This window comes from Peromyscus californicus, unplaced genomic scaffold (genome assembly GCF_007827085.1).
Source record: "Peromyscus californicus insignis strain IS unplaced genomic scaffold, ASM782708v3 Scaffold_11__1_contigs__length_118956290, whole genome shotgun sequence".
In the NCBI taxonomy this organism is placed as follows: Eukaryota; Metazoa; Chordata; class Mammalia; order Rodentia; family Cricetidae; genus Peromyscus; species Peromyscus californicus.
The window spans coordinates 30510230-30528799 of NW_026294402.1; the positions used below are offsets into that span (position 1 = coordinate 30510230).

The 18570-nt window shown below is 45.9% G+C and overlaps 1 protein-coding gene across 1 annotated transcript in view; it reads right to left on the reverse strand.

The window, feature by feature from the left end:
- Dcps (decapping enzyme, scavenger) overlaps window positions 1–16974 on the reverse strand; it is a 44456-nt gene extending 27482 nt beyond the window's left edge. Inside the window, exons 1-2 of the mRNA XM_052756184.1 lie at window positions 16306–16974; window positions 14654–14828 (exon numbers count right to left, since the gene is read on the reverse strand). Of these exons, the coding sequence (XP_052612144.1) occupies window positions 14654–14828; window positions 16306–16503 (373 nt within the window). The 5' untranslated portion in view covers window positions 16504–16974. The remainder of the gene's footprint in view (window positions 1–14653; window positions 14829–16305) is intronic.
- Window positions 16975–18570: the final 1596 nt, after the last annotated feature.

Genomic DNA, 18570 nt, shown 5'->3' on the forward strand with positions numbered 1-18570 from the left:
TCTCAGAGGTGGGAGACAGAGCTCTCCAGAAGAAAGTCAAGAGCAGCTGCCCCGCCACTCGCTGCCAAGGCAAGCTTAGCCAAATCCCCAGGAAAACGCTGCAGCACATGAACATGAAAACGCAGACCACAGACAGTCTGCTCTCCTTCCTATACACATGTTCAAACAAGGCTGCTTCCCCAGCCAAGCCCCGGACTTCGGCGGGATGAGGTCATTTCAATGGCTCTGTCGGTGGCTTTTGCTTTCCCTTCATTCTGATGAGCCAGTTTCCACTGATTTGACCCAGATGCGGCCCTGGGAGAGCAGAGAAGCAAGAGCAGAACATGACTGCAGTGTGATGCCTACCTCTGCAAGAGCCTCCCTGCACAACCCAGAAGGCCCAGTAAGGCACTGGGTGGCAAGACTCCTAGAGGAAGCCTTCAGGAGAGGCAGGTGGGAGAGCCACCTGCTGGATCTGTATTCACATTCCCCTGTAGATGTCCCCTGGCTGGATCAGAGCGTGAGGTAGAGGCTGGCCGTGGGTCACAGGCTTGGGTGGGTTCCACTGTCCTGCACTTTAGGATGCTGGAAACACTCAGCAGAGGACTGAAGAGACCTCCACATAAAGGATTAACGTGGCTGAGGGTGGGCCTGCTAATGAGCTGTCTCTGTGAAAGCACAGGGGGACTGCACAGAGGGGAGGCAGACCCTGACTTTAGCAAGACCATCAGCAAGACTGTAGCCAACTCCTCTGCATCTTGAGTCCTGAAGGAGCACGTGACAGCACCTGAAAACAAAACCCCTAGGTCTCCGTGTCCCTAGGCAAATTGGGCAGTTGAACAGATGGCCAGCTGGGGTGGTAGTCTTAGGGCACAGGGAATGCTACAGTGGAGCAAAGAGCTCTCTGAAAAGCTCCACTTTAGCGTAAGTCAGAGAGCTGATCCACGGTGAGATGAACTGTTGAACGACAGTCCTGGCCTTAGAGCTGAGAACTCACCTGCGTCCCTATATGTACGAAGAAACTATTTTTGGTGCTGACTGAGTACACCAGACCACAAGAGCCAAACACTCCAAAATACCGCCCTTCTTTCAACTTTCGTATTCAAAGTATTTGCTTGGTTCACTCAGAGGGATATGGGTGCCAGTTCTCAACACAGCACCCCTGGACACTAGGTGGGAAAGAAGGCCAAGGCACAGGATAAATCCCGAAGAGAGGATCTAAGAATTCTAGGTTGTTACCTACTAAGACGTACGAGTGAGGAATGAAAACAGAACTAGCTGCCATCACGAGTGGTGTAAAGCTGTGTGGTGGGTGGGACTGGCTGTGGGTAATCAGCTTTCACCCACTGGACTGGGTAAGCCAACTTTCCTGCTGACTCATGCCTTACGACTGCCACAGTCTTGGGACCTTGTCCCATGTGAGGGAGGCAAACAAAGAAAACACAGTTCTTGCTGTGGTGGCCACTTCTCAGTACCCTAGATCTATTCATTTCTAAAGTGCTCTGAATGCAATGGTTTCTCCAACGTTTAAAGAGAGTACTGAAGAGAGATGCCTCTGATGTCGGAGGCTAGTGGAAGGGACATGAGTCAAACAATCAGGAGAAGGGGCACGGATTGTGGGTCAAGAATTTGAACTGGGTATCAGGGACTTCCCCACCTTGGAATCCTTCTGCTTACTGTCTTCCACTGTCCCACTAAGGCCAGAGGGCCCTGGTGCACTCAGGTTAGACGCTCTGAACACACCAGGGAAGAGCAGAAGAGAAACCTGTCACTTTTAAGTAGAACTCATTTCCAGTCCTATTAATAAAGCAACATTGCTACCCTGTCTACCTCCAGCTCTCCACATCATTAAACACAGTCCATCTGGGCGAGGCTGCCCACACCTATCCCTACAGCAGGAACCTCCGAGGAACACTCCAGCCAAAGGCTTCTCCAGGGCTGCCCACTCTGCAACCACCTCACTTAATTTAGCATCTCACGGATTACGCACCCTAGAGCAGCTGTTCTATAGGTTGTGACCCCTATCAGATATTTACATTATGATTCGTAACAGTATTACAGTTATAAAGTAGCAACAAAAATCATTTTTATGGTTGGGGTCACCACAACATGAGGAACTGTATTAAAGGGTCACAGCATTAGGAAGGTTGAGAATCACTGCCCTAAAGGTAGACGTGGGTCATCATCACAGCTGGAACACACATGGTTTGGGGCTATGCAATACTTAGTGGTCAACTGATAGGTTCCACCTGACCAGAGTCACAGGCAAGCTACAAAGGAGGCAACAGAAGCCTGAAACAGGCTTTTATTTTTTCTCCTTTGTCTCAGTTGTTGAGTTAGCAACCTAAAAATTATCTGTGTTCAAGTATCACATGATTATCTATGTGTTCAAGCATCACATGACTAGTCTCGAAGAACTGTCAGGTATAGACCCACTCCCTTTCTTTCCCTTTGCATGCATTTATTTATTTATTTATTTAGTAGGCAGGGTCCCACTATGTATCCTAACCTGGCCTGCATTCACTATGTAAATCAAGCTTGCCTCAAACTCACAGAGATCCACTCACTTTCCAAGAGCTGCGATCAAAGGCTTGTGCCACCACACCCAGCCTGCCCCAGTCCTTTTCAATACTAATATTCATTAGATGTTCATTATCTCAGCCTTACCTTTTATGAGTTATGTTAATATGAGCATACACATATTTAGTTCTCTCTAAGCACAAGTGATCACCTGAGATTTCCAGGGTCCACAAGGATCTTTCTTTTCACTGTTATACTGTGGAGCAGCCCATAATATGCATACACAATGCTTTGCTGATCTCACAGGGTCATAAGTTGTTTTTCTTGTGTTTTTTTGTTTTTAATCACAAATGATGCAGCAATGAATATTTTCTACCCCTGTATGCATACATATGAGCATATATATAAGCCAGATATAAGAAGTGGAAATGCTAGCTCAAAGGGACGTATTGTTTTAACAAAGGTGGATGTCCATGGAACTGGTCATGTCTAACATTCATCTATACCCACTACACAGGAGCATGACAGTTAGGGAGATGCTGAGGTCTCCATCTGTCCTGTTCTCTCTGGTGTACTCTCAATGAGGTAACTTGCTTGTGCTCTATGCTACAGATATCTACAGCCATCAAATGCAGGCATATATGGGAGACACTCAATTCCTATTTAATGGTGACTCTTTGGTCATTAAAAGAGCCCACCACAGCTGAGGGGGCGGGGGTGCTGCTCAACTTTAATCCTAGCACTCGAGAGGCAGAGGCAGGTGGATCTCTGTGAGTTCAAGGACAGCCAAGGCTATATAGTCTTTAAAAATCAAAAAGGTCCACCACAATGGCAGTAAAACGAATAAAGCCACAATGATGACAAGAACAAGGTGGGAGGCAGGAGGAACGGGACCAATTCATTTCCTGAAGTTAGAATGTCGATGCACAAGACAGCACAGGAGGAAGCTGCCACATGGGCAGTTAGCAGGCTACATGGAGGTGATCCTCAGACATGCCCAGAGAATCCAGGAGGGAATCTGGTTCTGAGAAACAACCCCTGAGGACAGGAAGGGAAAGAAGCGAAACACTGCGATCAACTTGAGGGCCGCCTGCAGAACAAGTGCACTAATTGGCTCCATCATTGTCATGTCCCAGGGAAGGCAGCTAATGTTAGGTAGAAACAGGAGGGCGGGCCTCCAAATATTAAACCAATGGACTAGAGCAGAAGTTGAGAAACTTCTGTAAAGAGCCAGCTAGTAAATACCCCAGGCTTTGGAGGCCAGAAGGGGTCTCTAGCGCCTGTTCTTCGTTGGGGAGCATGAGCTAACAGTAAGTCAGACCGCACCATTCAAGCTAGTCTGGCAGCCCATAAGCCCCTTTCCCAACCATGCAGTACCACAGTAGCTCCCACCCAGGGCAGAGGCCCACTGTGGAAAGTGATCAACTACTGTACTAGCAACCGAAACATCAGCTCTCAGGAATATCCACGCTGCTTCATTCTTGAGTATGAATGAGCTACTGTGCATCACCAGACACTGAGGAAAAACAGAAGCCTGAAGAAGAATGACCAAGATAAACAAGGGAACCAGATCCCAGAGGAATGAAGCGGTTTCAGGGTCAGGAGATAATTTAAAAACAACAACTCTAATTAGTGTGTCAGAGAAACCCAACACAATTTAGCTTTCACAAAGCAAGAGCAAGATGCTAGGAGAATGAAACTGGAGAACCAGAGGAAAGAGAATTTAAAAGTATCACTGCCAAATTAATACCTAGATTAGAGCACCTGGAAGACAAAGTGAAGACAATGCATTAAACTACAGTAAGAAAAGAGGTGGGGAAAGACAACTGAAAGGCACATGTGCTCAATCTTGGAAGTCTACTCATTAATAGCACACATAAGAACCTGAGTTTGAGTCTAATGTGGTGGTGGTGGGGAGGTATCTTAATTAGGGTTTTATTGCTGTGAAGAGACACCCATGACCATGGCAACTTTAATAAAGGAAAACATTTAATTGGGGCTGGCTTACAGTTCAGAGGTCTAGTCCATTATCATCATGGCAGGGAGCATGTTGGCATGCAGGCAGATATGGTGCTGGAGAAGGAGCTGAATTCTACATCTTGATCCGCAGGCAGCAGAAAGAGACTGTGAGCCACTAAGCCTGACTTGAGTTTCTGAGACCTCAAAGCCTGCCCTCACTGACATACTTCCTCCAACAAAGCCACATCCCTTAATAGTGCCACTCCCTATGGGCCTATGGGGGCCATTTTATTCAAACCACCAAAGGGGCTGTCAAACTAAAAGAAATGGATGAAAAGAAATCATCAAAGTACGGAGAAAAAAAAATATATATACAGAAGAATGCCCAAAGACTTCAAACTGAACAGCCTAAGATTACTCAGAGCAGTAGTTGAGAAAGTTCAATGTAGACATAGACAAAAAACAAAAACAAAACCAAAAAATCCTTAGAATATTATAAGGTGCGTGACTTTTGTTTACGTTGCATTTGTTTAACTCTGTGAAGCTGTGTTACTGTGCCTGTGTAAAACACCTGATGGTTTAATAAAGAACTGGCCAATAGCAAGGCAGGAGAAAGGAAAGGTGGGGCTGGCAGGCAGAGAGAATATATAAAAGGAGAAATCTGGGAGGAGAGATCTAACTAAGATCTAGGAGCCAGAGAAGGTCAGGCACCCAGCTACACAGCAAGCCATGGAGAAAGAGTAAGATTTACAGAAGTTAGAGAACGGGAAAAGCCCAGAAGTAAAAGGTAGTCGGAATAAGTTAAGGAAAGCTGGCAAGAAACTAAGCCAAGCTAAGGCCAGGCCTTGATAATTAAGAATAAGCCACCATATGTGCTTTATTTGGGAGCTGGGTGGTGGGCCCCCCAAAGAGCAAAAAAAAAAAAAAAAAGCCAAACAACCACCTATAACAAAGATCAAGAGAATATATTATATACACCCAATGAAGGAAACAAAATGAAAATAACCCAACCCAAGGTATCTTCAAATCAATGAGAATCAGGCTGGTATCAGCTACGTTGTCTTCTTGGTTATGAGCCTAGGCCTTGGACGTCTGAGCCATCTCTCCAGCCCTGGTATCAGATATCTTAACAGTGACACAGATGGCTTGAAGTCAACAGATCAGTGCTGTTAGTGTTTTGAGGGAAAACAAATTCAGTTAGACTAAATCAACCAAAAGCAACAACAAAACAAAGGTTTCAGAATTTACCTCCCGCATATTCTTTCTGAGGAATTTATTTAATAATTGCTTCAGCTAATCAAGGAAGCAATCAAGAAAGGAAAGCAAGACAGAAAAAGATACAGAATGTAGAAGACACCATCTGACCTAGGGAATTTGTGAAAAGAAGTTTCTGGTTGAGAGCTACATAGCATGCCCGCAGCATCCGCTGTCCAGACTGGAGGAGCAGGGAAGAGCTTTCTGCAAACGGAAAGGAGAGGCCACGAATGAATTATCAAACTAAAACCAAATGTGTGACTCACTTCAAGAGCAGGGAGGAAAAGGTAGAGTGCTCTTTCAAACACATCGAAAAGAGGCAATCAGAAACACCGTGGAAAAGTCAACGGGGATAAAAACCAGTGGTTCAAGTATTACTCAGACTAAAAAGCAGTGGGATTCAGAGGAACTGCTGGGACCTAGGAAATGACAATCACTGACCTGGGCTATCACAGGCACTCTGCACGGCAGTGATATTCACTATGATATTCACTATGCAGGTGGGAAAGAAGCTCCAGTACTAGCACTCTGCTTGGACATGCAGCAAATATTAATATGCCAAAATAAGGCAGGCACTGTTCAGTGGTTTGAAACTTAGAACCGACATTGAGACAAAGCATGGAAGATCACCCAACAGAGCCAGAGAGAGAGCTGAGTGGTCGAGCACTTGCCTAGCATGCTCGAGGCCCTAGGTTCAATCCCTTGTGTTACAAAGACAAGAAAAGACCATCTACCAGAACACACTGACAATGTGAAGAAAGATGAAAGTTCAAAAGACAGTGAGGAAAGTTAAGAGACAGTGGAAGGCAGAAGAGACGGTGGAAAAGCTGCCCACGCTCATATTTTCACCCGATTTACATAAAAAAGGGTAGGTTTAAAGACACTTGGGGTTCCAAAGGCAGATATACACCGGGAGTGCAGGGAATGAGGGTCAAGGAAAAGGAATCGATACTTTTCTTTCTTTCCTTCCTTCTTCCTTTCTTTCTTCCTTCCTTCCTTCTTCCTTTCTTCCTTCCTTCCTTCCTTCCTTTCTTCTTGAGGCAGGGTTTCTCTGCGTAGCCCTGGCTGTCCTGGAACTCCCCTCTGTAGACCAGGCTGGCCTCGAACTCAGAGATCCATCTGCCTCTGCCAAATGTTGGGATTAAATTCGTGCACCACCAAGCCCAACAATATTTTACTTTCTTAATGAATTAAGAAAGAACTGAATAATTGCTAGGCAGTGGTGGCACATGCCTTTATTCCCAGCACTTGCGAGGCAGAGGCAGGTGGATCTATGAGTGTGAGGCCAGCCTGGTCTACAAAGTGAGTTCCAGGATGGCCAGGACTACACAGAGAAACCCTATCTGGAAAAACCACCCCCCCCCCCACAAAAAAAATTGAATAATTGAAGATTGATCGTTAATGTTTGAAGGAAGCCAGCAGGAGCACAAACCCCAGGAACTTCATTGTTTTTGTTGTTGTTGTTGCTGCTACTGCTGTTTTTGTGGTGGTGACTTAATTTCTTTTTCTGACAGGGCCTCACTATGACTGGCCTCTAACTCTAACCCCCATCCCTGGTGAGGGAGGTGGGAGAGGGAGAGGGAGAGAGTCGTGTCACATAGAGACTAAAATAAAAAGAATATCCACAATTCAGAACAGAATGTTACCTGAACTTCCTGGCCTCGCCCCACCATTTTGACTTCAGGGTTAATCATTTCTTTGTTGTCCTCACAGTGTTATTACAAATGCATGCCTGCCTAAGTGGCATACTGTTTAGATCTACTTGATTACAAATGCATGCCTGCCTAAGTGGCATGCTGTTTAGATCTACTTGATTACGTGGCCAGAATCACATCATGTGTGCTTCTGGCTTTCTTGCCCCACCTGGTGATTTAGCCACCATGGATACATGCAGCTAGAGTTCATTTCCGTTGCCAGAGAGTCCACATTGGGACGATACCTTGGCTACAGACTAAGTATTGACCTTGGCTACTGACACTGCTCCTTGACTAACTCCAGTTTTGTTTTGTTTTTTAAAACCACGAACAGCTCAGCCAGAAAAACTCTTATGAGAATAGCTAATCTTTTAAAATGCTCTTCCCTGAGCCGGGTGGGCACGGTGGCGCACACCTTTGATCCCAGCACTCAGGAGACAAAAAGGCAGGAGGAGGATCCCTGTGAGTTTGAGGCCAGCCTGGCCTACAGAGCGAGTTCTAGGATTGGGCTCTTACACAGGGAAACCCTGTCTCAAAAAGCCAAAAAAATAAATAAAAAATGAAATGGTCCTTGGAAACAAATCCTCCCTCCAGACAAAGCAGAAAAACCTGGCCTGTGGCTAAAGTACTGAGTGTTCCAGGCAACCAACAGAGTTGATTCCCAGGATCCCATCCCTCTGCTTCCTGGCCTGGCCTCTCACACACAGACTCCTGTCTTCTCCAGTAAACCTGAGATTCCACACCCTGCTTTATAACAGGTAAACAATTGGCCTTTTAAAAGGCAGCCTGTATTTCTGAGCCACACCTCTTGCCTATTATCTCCCCTGCTTCTTCCCTGGGTGAGGGAACATAGGCCTTAGAGAAAGACTCCATTATCAGTCTGCAGGAGTCAACACAGGAGAAGCCAACACAGGCTTTGCCCTACCAGGATGGCACAGGAAGACCAACCATGTGAGATGCCAACAGGATGACCCACAGGCTCTTCATGTTTGCCACCTGCCATGACCAGAGCCAGCCACACTTCCTGTGTTCTCTCTCAAGGGTCAGATAAGAGAAAGCTGAAAAACAGTAAGTGGTAACATGATAGTGACGCTCTTAGATCTGTACCATATGCCCGCCATGGTGTTAGGAGTTTTGTACAACTGACTTATCTCAGTGGTTTGGAACCTATGACATCACTTTAAGGAGATTAACCCAGCATTTCAAAAAGGAAACAAGTAAGACTAGAAATAAGTAGAAAATAAGACTGGTGATTACACTATAAAGTCTCGCTAGGTCACTAGAATTAATGCTCTATCTTTGGCCTTTTGTCTTGTGAAACTTCTGGTCTGCTTATATTCATGTACATTTATTTATATGTTCGGAATCATAACATAAAATGTACCTCTCACTGAGGACAGAGACTAGAAACTGTTGCAAAATACTTCCTTATCTATCCCAGAACTGTCCCATCGAGATGTATTCAGTTACTAATCCCGTTTAACAAAGAAAACAGCTAAAGTCACTTCACCAACTTCCTCTGTGCCCCACGTCTCAGCCACTGTCCTCACCTGCATTTTTAACACAACAGCCTCTTTTCTGTTCCTCTTTTTTCTCCAGACCACATGCTGTGCTCAGAACCTAGAACACTCTCACCTTATCCTTCCTGAGCTGGTTCCTTTTCAACTATCAGGTCTCTGCTCGTGTATGACGTCTAGTTGCAGAGCCCCGTAGGGCCCCCAGTCTGGGCAGCTCTTGACCCATGGCAACTGAGACACTGTTCACTTGTTTGCTGTCTGTCTTCCCTTCCAAAAGAGAACGGACACGTTGTTTGCATCACCCACTAGAGCAACTGGACAGAGCAGAACCTCACAACTGTTAAGTGAACAAAGAATGCCCCAGGCTTTTCACTGGCCAAGGCTGGAGCCAGGACTCCAAACCTAATCTGCCTGACCCAATACTTACTCCTACCCTGTACCATTAGGAAAGTGTTAGCACGGGGACAGAACTTAAGTAAGCCTAGTTCCTAAGCCTATGCTCCCACCATGGTGTCCCTGGTGTAAGGAAACCATGAGTGGCTTCCAGAGACTGCCCCTTGTGGTCAGCTGAGAATGTGGAGGGAATAAATGAGAGAGGAGACTGCACACTCTCAGACTTGAACAAGAGGAAAACATTACCAGTCATTGAAGAAATAACAAAAGAAATCAGCCAAACACATGCTCTATGCTGAGTCCAGGATTGCAACCAGCTCAGAAAATAAGGGGTGGGGTTCTCCTAGTCAAGTGATATTATGGGAAGGACGGCTGGAGAGGCAGCCAGAGATCAGCAAAAAAACTTCAAAGATACAACTGTGTACTGGGCACAGAGGACTAAGGTTGCAGGAACTTCACTGTAAGGGACATGGGGTAGCAATGGTGAGCTGTAAATCTGAAACTGAGAACGGAGAGGCAGGGGCCATACAAGGTTCTAGGTAGGCCCTGACTAGGATGCCAGGAGCTGGAGAGTGGGTGGAATACTTTGGTAACGCTGCCACCTTGTGGCTATGGAATGCCTGTCCCACAGAAAAAAGGAATCTATGGATAGATCACTTGTTAATTCTCTTTGTACTGTTGAAATCTGTTAAAACTACTGTCAGTGCTAATAATAATTTTGGTACGTCTCTATAGTAAGCATTACCTCTGATGTTCATTTTTCTGTAAATAAGCCAAGTCACTGGTTAATGGGGCAACCTTATTTCATAACTGTGAGTTGCTGGACTCCTGCTGCCCTGGCTGCCTTAGGCAAAAGGGCTCTCAGTCGAACAGCCAGCCAGCACTGACCATTTTAAAAGCTACATAGATGAAGTGAAGAAACTATACAAGAATCACAGCTAAGAGTTCCTGATGGGCAGCCTCACTCAGCTAGCGCTGGCTATTTCAAGTGGTTTAAAACAGACTTTTTGCTATCACACGCTTTGCTGAACTCTAGAGGACTCTGCAACCATTTACCCATAGGCCATAGATAGAGCATTTATTCTAGCGGCCCAGCCAAAGGAATACTTGTAATTGGCACAAACACAAATCTTCATTTGCATGTGAGGTGTGCTGTGATTTTTTTTTTCATCCCCTCTCTGGCTAGGAGCAGCAATTCAGTTCACTTAAGCAAACTGAGAGACAATCGCCAGTTCTTGAAGGTACAGTCCCAGCCACAACCATTTCAGAGTTTGCACCAGGCTTTTTGCCATCACAACCCTCAGTGGGCTGTGATATCCTATAACCAGGCTAGAAAAGGAGCATTTATCCTGATGGGCTGGCAGAGGGATGGCTGTGACTGGTACAAAAGGGACAATGCCATGATTCATGGGAAACACAAACCTTCATTTGCATAATTGAGGCACCATCCCCTCTTCGGCTATATGAGCAGACAGGCTAAGGGACACTCTTCTGCCCAATTAGACCCAATAAATGTCTTCCCATGAGTGGTCTTTTCTTGCCTACTTTTGTTAACGCAGCTGAGCTGGCAACACAGGGAGAGAAGCAACAGACACAGCAGCATGGCAGCAACCACAGAGGGAGCAGACTGGCAACGGCAGACCAGCCCACAGGCCGCGCTGCAGAACCAGCAAGGCGGCTGGCTGCCACACAGTAGAAGCAGCAGCTGGATAGTTCAGGAGTGGACAGACAAAGAAAAGAAGGCTGAGAGAAACAAGCCGTAGAGAGGAGGGGACTGGAGAGGTGACTCGGTGCTCTTCCTGAGGATCGGGGTTTGTCCCCAGCTCCCACTTGGTCCCTACAACCACCTGTAATTCCAGTTCCAAGGAATCCGATGCCATCTTCTGGCCTCCAAGAGCACTGACCACAGGTGGCGCACAGACATGCATGCAAGCAAACACCCACCCACGTACATAAAAATAAACATTTTCTTTTTTTTTAAGTAGAGAGAGGGCAAGAAGGGGCAGGGGGTGAGAGGGGATAAAGGACTACAAGGGTCAGAGAAGAAACACTGCAGACTCTGATTGCTGGAAGAGTTCCAGAAAACTGTCAGTTCATTAAAACAAACCTTCTCCGACACCCTAGGCCAAAAGATCTAAGACTGGCTGGTATCAAATGCTATGGAATCCTGACTTACACAAGCTCTCTAACACTTGTTGAGCTAAGAGTCTGATACCTGAGGCCTGAACAAGGATGGGAGCACTAAATTCTCACCAAGAGGGTACCTGTGCTGCTCCATCTGCATGCCTACTGCTACTGTTCACTACTGTCAAACACTGGGGATACAGAAGCGCCAAAGACCCATACGAAGAGTTTCTCCTCAACCGCCCATGACTTGATTCCTTTTCTTTCTTTGTGTGGTAAAGGGGATTAAACCTCAGGCCCGCCCACACTTGTGCAAGTGCTCTACTGCTAAGCTATAACCTCAGTGTTCTTTCACTTTTATTTTGAGATAGGGTCTCACTAAGTGGTCCAGGCTAGTCTTGAACTTGCTCTATGGCCCACACAGACCTTAAACTTTTGAGCCTCTGCCTCAGCTTTCCAGTAGTTAGGACTACGGCCTATGCCCAAAGCTGGATTCTTACCTACAGTCTCCATCCAGGTAGAAGGAACCACAGCATTTGTCTATCTCTTCACAGTAATTCGTGGCCCTCTTGCCACTGCCCTAAACATACCTACGGGCAGAGATGGCATCTTACTGGACTCTGAAGCAATGGTACTTAGCACTGGGCCAAGCACACTAAAATAGTAACAGTAGCTACTATTAAATAGGTGCTGACTGCTTCTGAATAGATCACATACTGTATTCTTGAATTTCACCTACGCAGTACCTATGAGAATTTCAAATGCAAACCACAAGTAGATGTTTATTTCAATACCAGCTGGGAGTTCTTGAAGAGGCCAAAGACTCAGAAATAAAAGCAGGCATCCCCAGCAAAGAGCAAAAACCATTATCTTTCTAATTATAATGTGCATATGACTTGTAGAAGAAAATCTAGCTAGCACACAGGCTCCAGTTCTGTAGTCTGCATTAGGGTCTGGGATTCTGTGCATGAAAAGCTCCTAGGCGGTGCTTAGAGTACTGTTCCACAGATCACATTCCAAATGGCAAAACCCGGGGAAATGGACTGAGAAACTATGGCCTGCAGGTTCTATTTGACCCGCTACCTGAGTGAACACCCAGCATCTGGAAGTGATACATTAATTTTTAAAGAGGTGGAGGAAGAGAAGGAATGAGGAGTTCAAGACCATCCGTGCCTCAAAGCGTGGAACATTTACTTCGGTTCTTTACCAAGAGTCTTCCAGCTCAGTATTTATGAAGTCACCAGCGACAGGACAAAGAGTCAAACAAGGAAGGAACACAGATCAGGCCCTGAAGCCAACTGTTGTGACTTCCAAATCTCTAGGCCACGTTTAGGTAGGGAAGGCAAGCCACAAAACATGGCACATGTGCTAGCAAAGCAGGGAAAGAAGAGCTCCCATCCCAGGCTCCCAGGTAGGTAGGGGTGATCATGAGGAAAGGGTTATAGAAACATGTGGGGTTGGGTGGGGAGGAGCCCTCACCAACTGCCACTATCAGTATTCATCTTGGAAGAAAAGCAGAGGGCAGTGATCACTACCACTTACATGCGGTGTCACAGAAGTACTACTGAAAGGGAAAACAACAACAACAACAACAACAACAACAACAACAACAACAAAAGGCGGCTCTGTGGATGCCGCAGGTTGATCCCAGCAACAGAACCTACTGAATTCTTGCTAGGAGTGGGAAAGGGCGTGGACAGGCTGGAGGAGGAGGAAAAGAGGATGGTAGTCAAGTAATGGCCCACCGTCTATAGTCGGGTGGCTTCTGTGAGCCACGCCTGGCTATGGTGCCATCCGTCATGCTTCTGCTACCCCGTGTCAAGGAACACATTTACTTAAAGGTCAACGCTTAAGAAAGTAAATACAGCTGCCCATTTCCATCAACTTAAAGCAAAGAATCTGGCAATCGTTGAGTGAAGAGCAGGATCTGCTCTGAAAGGTTTGCTTGTCTCACATCAAGTGATCACATGTATTTTCAAAGAACAATAGTCTTCATTTATAGAGCTGTGGGAAATACTACGAAAGAGACACTGGGACAGGATATCTGGCAAGCCAAACTGTTCTTAAATGCCAAGGGTCAAATGAGAATACACGAGGATGTGACCAAATCACCATGTGTGCAAAACACAGTCTAGAATTTCCTGGTTGGGAACCGTTAAGGTCAACCCTTTTCCCTCATGTGTTGCCTACAAAAATCTTGACACATCATGTCTTGATTGGGGCATGGAATGTTTGCCTTTTTAGTGAATTAAAAAATGCTTTCAGAGCTGGCTCTGTTTAAGCATTCACTGGCTGCTCTTTTCCAGAAGACTTGGGTTTGATTCCTAGCACCCATATGGAGGCTCTTAAGTCTCTGTAACTCCAGTCCCGGGGACCCAACACTCTGGCCTCTGTGGGCACTGCATACACATGGTGTACAGACATACACACCAACACCCGTACACCCATACACACACGAATGTTTTTAATCAAAACAAATTTCTGTTACCCATATGTTTCTGCCCTACCCAAGTTCATCCTGCTTGATCATACATTTGCCTCTCTTACCAGGAAGTGGGGTTCTTCAGGAAAGTGACGACCTGTGCAGTCTGCAGCACGCTGCAACAGTACATGGTATAAGTGTGCTGAGATCTCAGTCTACTGAAATACTTCATTTTCCTGCCACCTACTGCTCTGTGATTTTGAATTGGTTACTTAGCTTTTCCTCGCCTATAAAGTCTTCTCACAATAGTGTTGTTCCATGGATTAAATGTATCAAAATGATACATCCCGAGTTAGTACAACAGTAAGGGTTTTGAAAGTGTTGGGAATTATCAGTTAAGTTCATTAATAGATGAATTTATTGCTGGGCCATAGTGATGCACACCTTTAATCCCAGCACTTGGGAGGTAGAAGCAGGCAGGTCTCTCTGAGTTATACTGCACCATGAAGTATGTATCAACCTTAGTGGTCATGGTAGTTCTTTGTTGGGGCAGCCCATCCTAAGAATTGTGGGATGTCTCACAGCATGCCTATCCTCCATGTACTAGATGCCAGTAGCACATACACATCCAGTTCCAACAACCAAGACTGTTTTCAGAGATTGCCAGGTTCTCTGGAGGGAAAAGCCCTCCCTCTCTCAATTAGAACTACTGTATTAGAATTTTCAAATTTGAAAGAGCCCTTAGTTTCCCACCACCCTGTTCTCCCCACATACAACCACTATGTGCTCACCACTCAGATGCCTTGGAGGAAACAGGTTATAGGTGCTGTAGATATCATTGGAGAATTGCAACTTGAGCTCAGGACTGCCTGTTAGGAGTTGCGCCACGTGTTCTACCTGAAACGGCGTCTTCTCCAGGATCACAACAGCATCTTCTCCATGGGTGTCCCCAGAGTCCTCATTCACCTGCCGGCAGAGATATCAGCAGTGGGTCCCCGGACGCCACCACTAGAAAAGCTGTACACCACAAGCAGAAGCCTCCAAAGCCTCTGAAATCCCAGCACTTGGGGCTAGGAAACTGTTTTCTTGGTAAAGCGCATTCCATGTAAGCATGAAGACCTGAGTTCCATTCCCAGAACCCATGTAAAAAAGCTGGGTGTGACTGTGCTATTTAAAATCCTAAACTGGGAAGGTAAAGATAAGTGGACCCCTGGGACCTCCTGGCTAGCCAGCCCAACCTAATTAGTGAGCTCTTCAGCAGTGAGAAACCTAATCCAACACAAGTAAGCAAAAAAAAAAAAAACAAGACAGAAACAATACCTGAGGTTGACTTCTGGTCTCCACATGAACACACATTCAAACACACACACACACACACACACACACACAAATTAATAAGATGCTCTATATTCAGCAGTAGTAAATATTCAGCCAAGATCTCATTCTTTATAAGCAAGCAATCCATCTCATTAGCATGCAAATTTGTTTACATCTTTTAATAAAAATTATATAGACACCAAAGAATTGTTTAAAAATTAATTTCCAGGCTGGGCGGTGGTGGCACACGCCTTTAATTCCAATGCTTGGGAGGCAAAGGCAGGTGGATCTGAGTTCAAGGCCAACCTGGTCTACAGTGAGTCCCAGGGCAACCAGGGCTACACAGAGATGCTGTCTTGAAAAAAACAAAACAAAAGAATTTCCTTATGAGTCATTATCAGTAAATGTTTGATTTGAATATCTATTTTATACGCCTGTATACCCAGGGTTGTGTAAAACTTTCTCTGCAGAATGAAGTCACGAGTGCAAAAGTTGTAGGCAGTCCATTCTAGAGAAACCTTGACATCTGCCTTGCCTAGGCCGCCTCAGTAGTTTGGGATGGTCTCCAACTCTGCTGCTAGACAGCGAAGCACACAGTGTTAGAGCCAGCAGCCTATCTGCCTCCACAGACACGCTTTGCAGTCCAGGAACTCTCTTATCATCTCCACATCCCAAGCACACGCCTGGGTCCCTGTCACACATGGGAGCGCACAGCGTGTGGAATGGGTTAACAACGTAGGCTCAAGTCCTGGGAAGCAGGGACCACATCTCCTAGTTTTCTCGTCATTTTCAGGGACAGGGCCCAGAGCACATATTTGCCGAGGTCCTGCCGCCTTTATACGCACAATGAATGATGACGAATGGCGTGGGGAATTTAACACGTGCTTTTAAAACTGGCGGATATTTGTAGGGAAGGAGAAATGGGGGCAATCAGACCTAGATGTGTGCATTCCTTGACTTCCGCGGGCAACCTCGTCGCTCCATGCAGCGCAGTGGTGGTAACTCCACCTTCCCCGACTAACGTGATTGGCAGTCCCGGGAGTGGAAAAAAAACCCCTCCGCTCTCACGCGAAGATTGGTTCCCTCTTTCCCGCGTCCCCCCCGCCCCCCGGGTGCTTAATGGTACCTTCCCGTGCAGGAAAATGATTTTGTCCCGCGCAGACTCCCTCAGCACTTTTTGTACTCTAAAGCCGGAGAACGGCAAGCGGACGGGGGCGGAGGCACCATTGCCAACGCCTGCTTCCTTCTCGTCTCTGCTGGGGGTCTCCGCCTCCTCTGCCTCGGGTTCGCGCTTTCTTTTGAGTTGAGGGGCCGTATCCGCCATGCTGCCCGGGAAGAGCCGTACCCGCCTGCACGTCTGAGCCGCTGCCCACGCCCCTTGCGCTCCCTCACAGCCTGTGAGGGGGCCGGACTTCAACTCCCGGCATGCTCCGGGCAGGCAAGGCCGCTACTCCATTTCCCGGCGTGCTTCGCGTCTGGGCTTCTGCAGGTTTTGCACCTGCTTGGGTGGAGAGTTTACTAATGACTGTTGTGGAGGGGCAAATATAGTTCGAGTCACTGAGCTCCTGGTCCTGTGGGCAGGCAGTGGGGAAGGGAAAGGAAGGCGGCAAGGTCCTAGAGAGGCTGGCTACCTGTTTGTGGCAGTGAAGAGGGCCCACCTCTGCCCAGCGCCTAGGGCGGGAAACTGAAAACACCTTTGGGCTCTGTATGATGGACGCACAGGGTGGAATAGTGACGGTTTACATTAACATCCCTACTCACGAGTAGGCGTGGAAGGAATGTTTTAAAATAAATCTGCAAGCCATTTTATTTCTTGGCTGTTAATTTTTAACAGTGGGTACTTAGACCATTTTCCATTTTTCTCCAACTTTCGTAATTTTACATCAGTTTTTTTTAAATATATATATATATATATATATATATATATATATATATATATATATATATATATATATATCTTTTTTGTTGAAAAGAAAAAGTAAGCTAACAGGGTGGATCGTACGGGTCTTTCCATCACTTCCTTCTACCCTAAAGGCTTCGTCCCTCCAAATCCAGTTTGCCTGTAATTCTGTCCTGCTACCCTGGGATGTGATTTGTATTATTCTTTTATTGCAGCTGGAGGAGTGGTAATAAAACTTGTAGTTTCTGGGTTTTGTAGGTGTCTTGTGTGGTCATTCGTTCTGGTTAGCCCATTTTTCCTTCCCTTTAATTTGGCAACTCCAAATATTGTCAAGAACTGATAGTCTGCCGAATGTTATTTTTGTCAATATTTCTAATTTTTTAGACCAATGTAATGGATGTGGCAAACTTTTTTCAGTTTTTAATATTAACAAGATGTAATTTTCAATCTGCTTTTGAGTTACTAACAGTGTACCATGTTTTAATAATAGATTGAGTTTTGGATAGTATTCCATAGGAACATGAATTGGATATGACTATTTTAGAAGTAGAGGGGCTTATCAGGGGACCTGGAATCTGGTATAATCATTTGCAGGTTGTCACTTGTCCATAGGCTTCCTCACCTTTTATGCATCCACAATCTGAGGTTATCAATTGTATGGAAGACCAGAAAAAAATGTCCCACAAGACCAATGGCAGTAACAAAACCTACTCAGTTCTAGGACATTACTTTTATGAAAAATCTGAACATTTTTTTCAACTCAGAAAAACGAAAGAAAATGGCCGAGCATGATGTGTTGAATACCAGTGTTGTACCCAGAGTCCCCCAAAGACCACCAAGAGACCAAATCCGATGCAAAAGCAAAGAGTCTTTGTATTGTTACAAGTTAACTCTGGACTCTGTCCATTTGATGCAGCAGCAGAGCAGGAGAGACCCAGAGTAGCAATGGGGCAGGGTTTTTAAAACAAGGGGGGCTTGGGGTCTATAGACTACATAGGAACAGACTCAGGACTGATTTATTCCAGTGGCAATCATGTTAGTAACTTTTAATTGGCTAGTGTTAGTTGGGGGTTACAGTTACCATTTTGGGGCAGGCCTGGACAAGTCCCAGGCTTTGTTCTTGAGCTGCCATGGAAGCTGGCTGGCCTAGCACATACTGATTGTGGGGGCTTCTCAGTGGCCCAGGCTCTGTCCTTGACTCATGCACGTAGCTCTAAGTTGGTGAGGGGTCCCAGACAGTAAACAACTGGCTGAACCTTGAGCAGTCAGTACATGCAGAAAAGGGAGCTACTGCAAGGACTATGTCTTCTGTTCATGGCCCTCCCAGAAACTGCTTTTCTGTTAGATGTATGTGCACACATGTCTTAAAGGGGATTGGACCTTGAGCAGTTAAGCATGTGCTCTGCCACAGAAATACACCCTCAGTCCTTGAGTAGGCTTCTGACTTCCAGAGACAGAAACCAAGTCAAGTGCTCATCAAACTTCATTAGT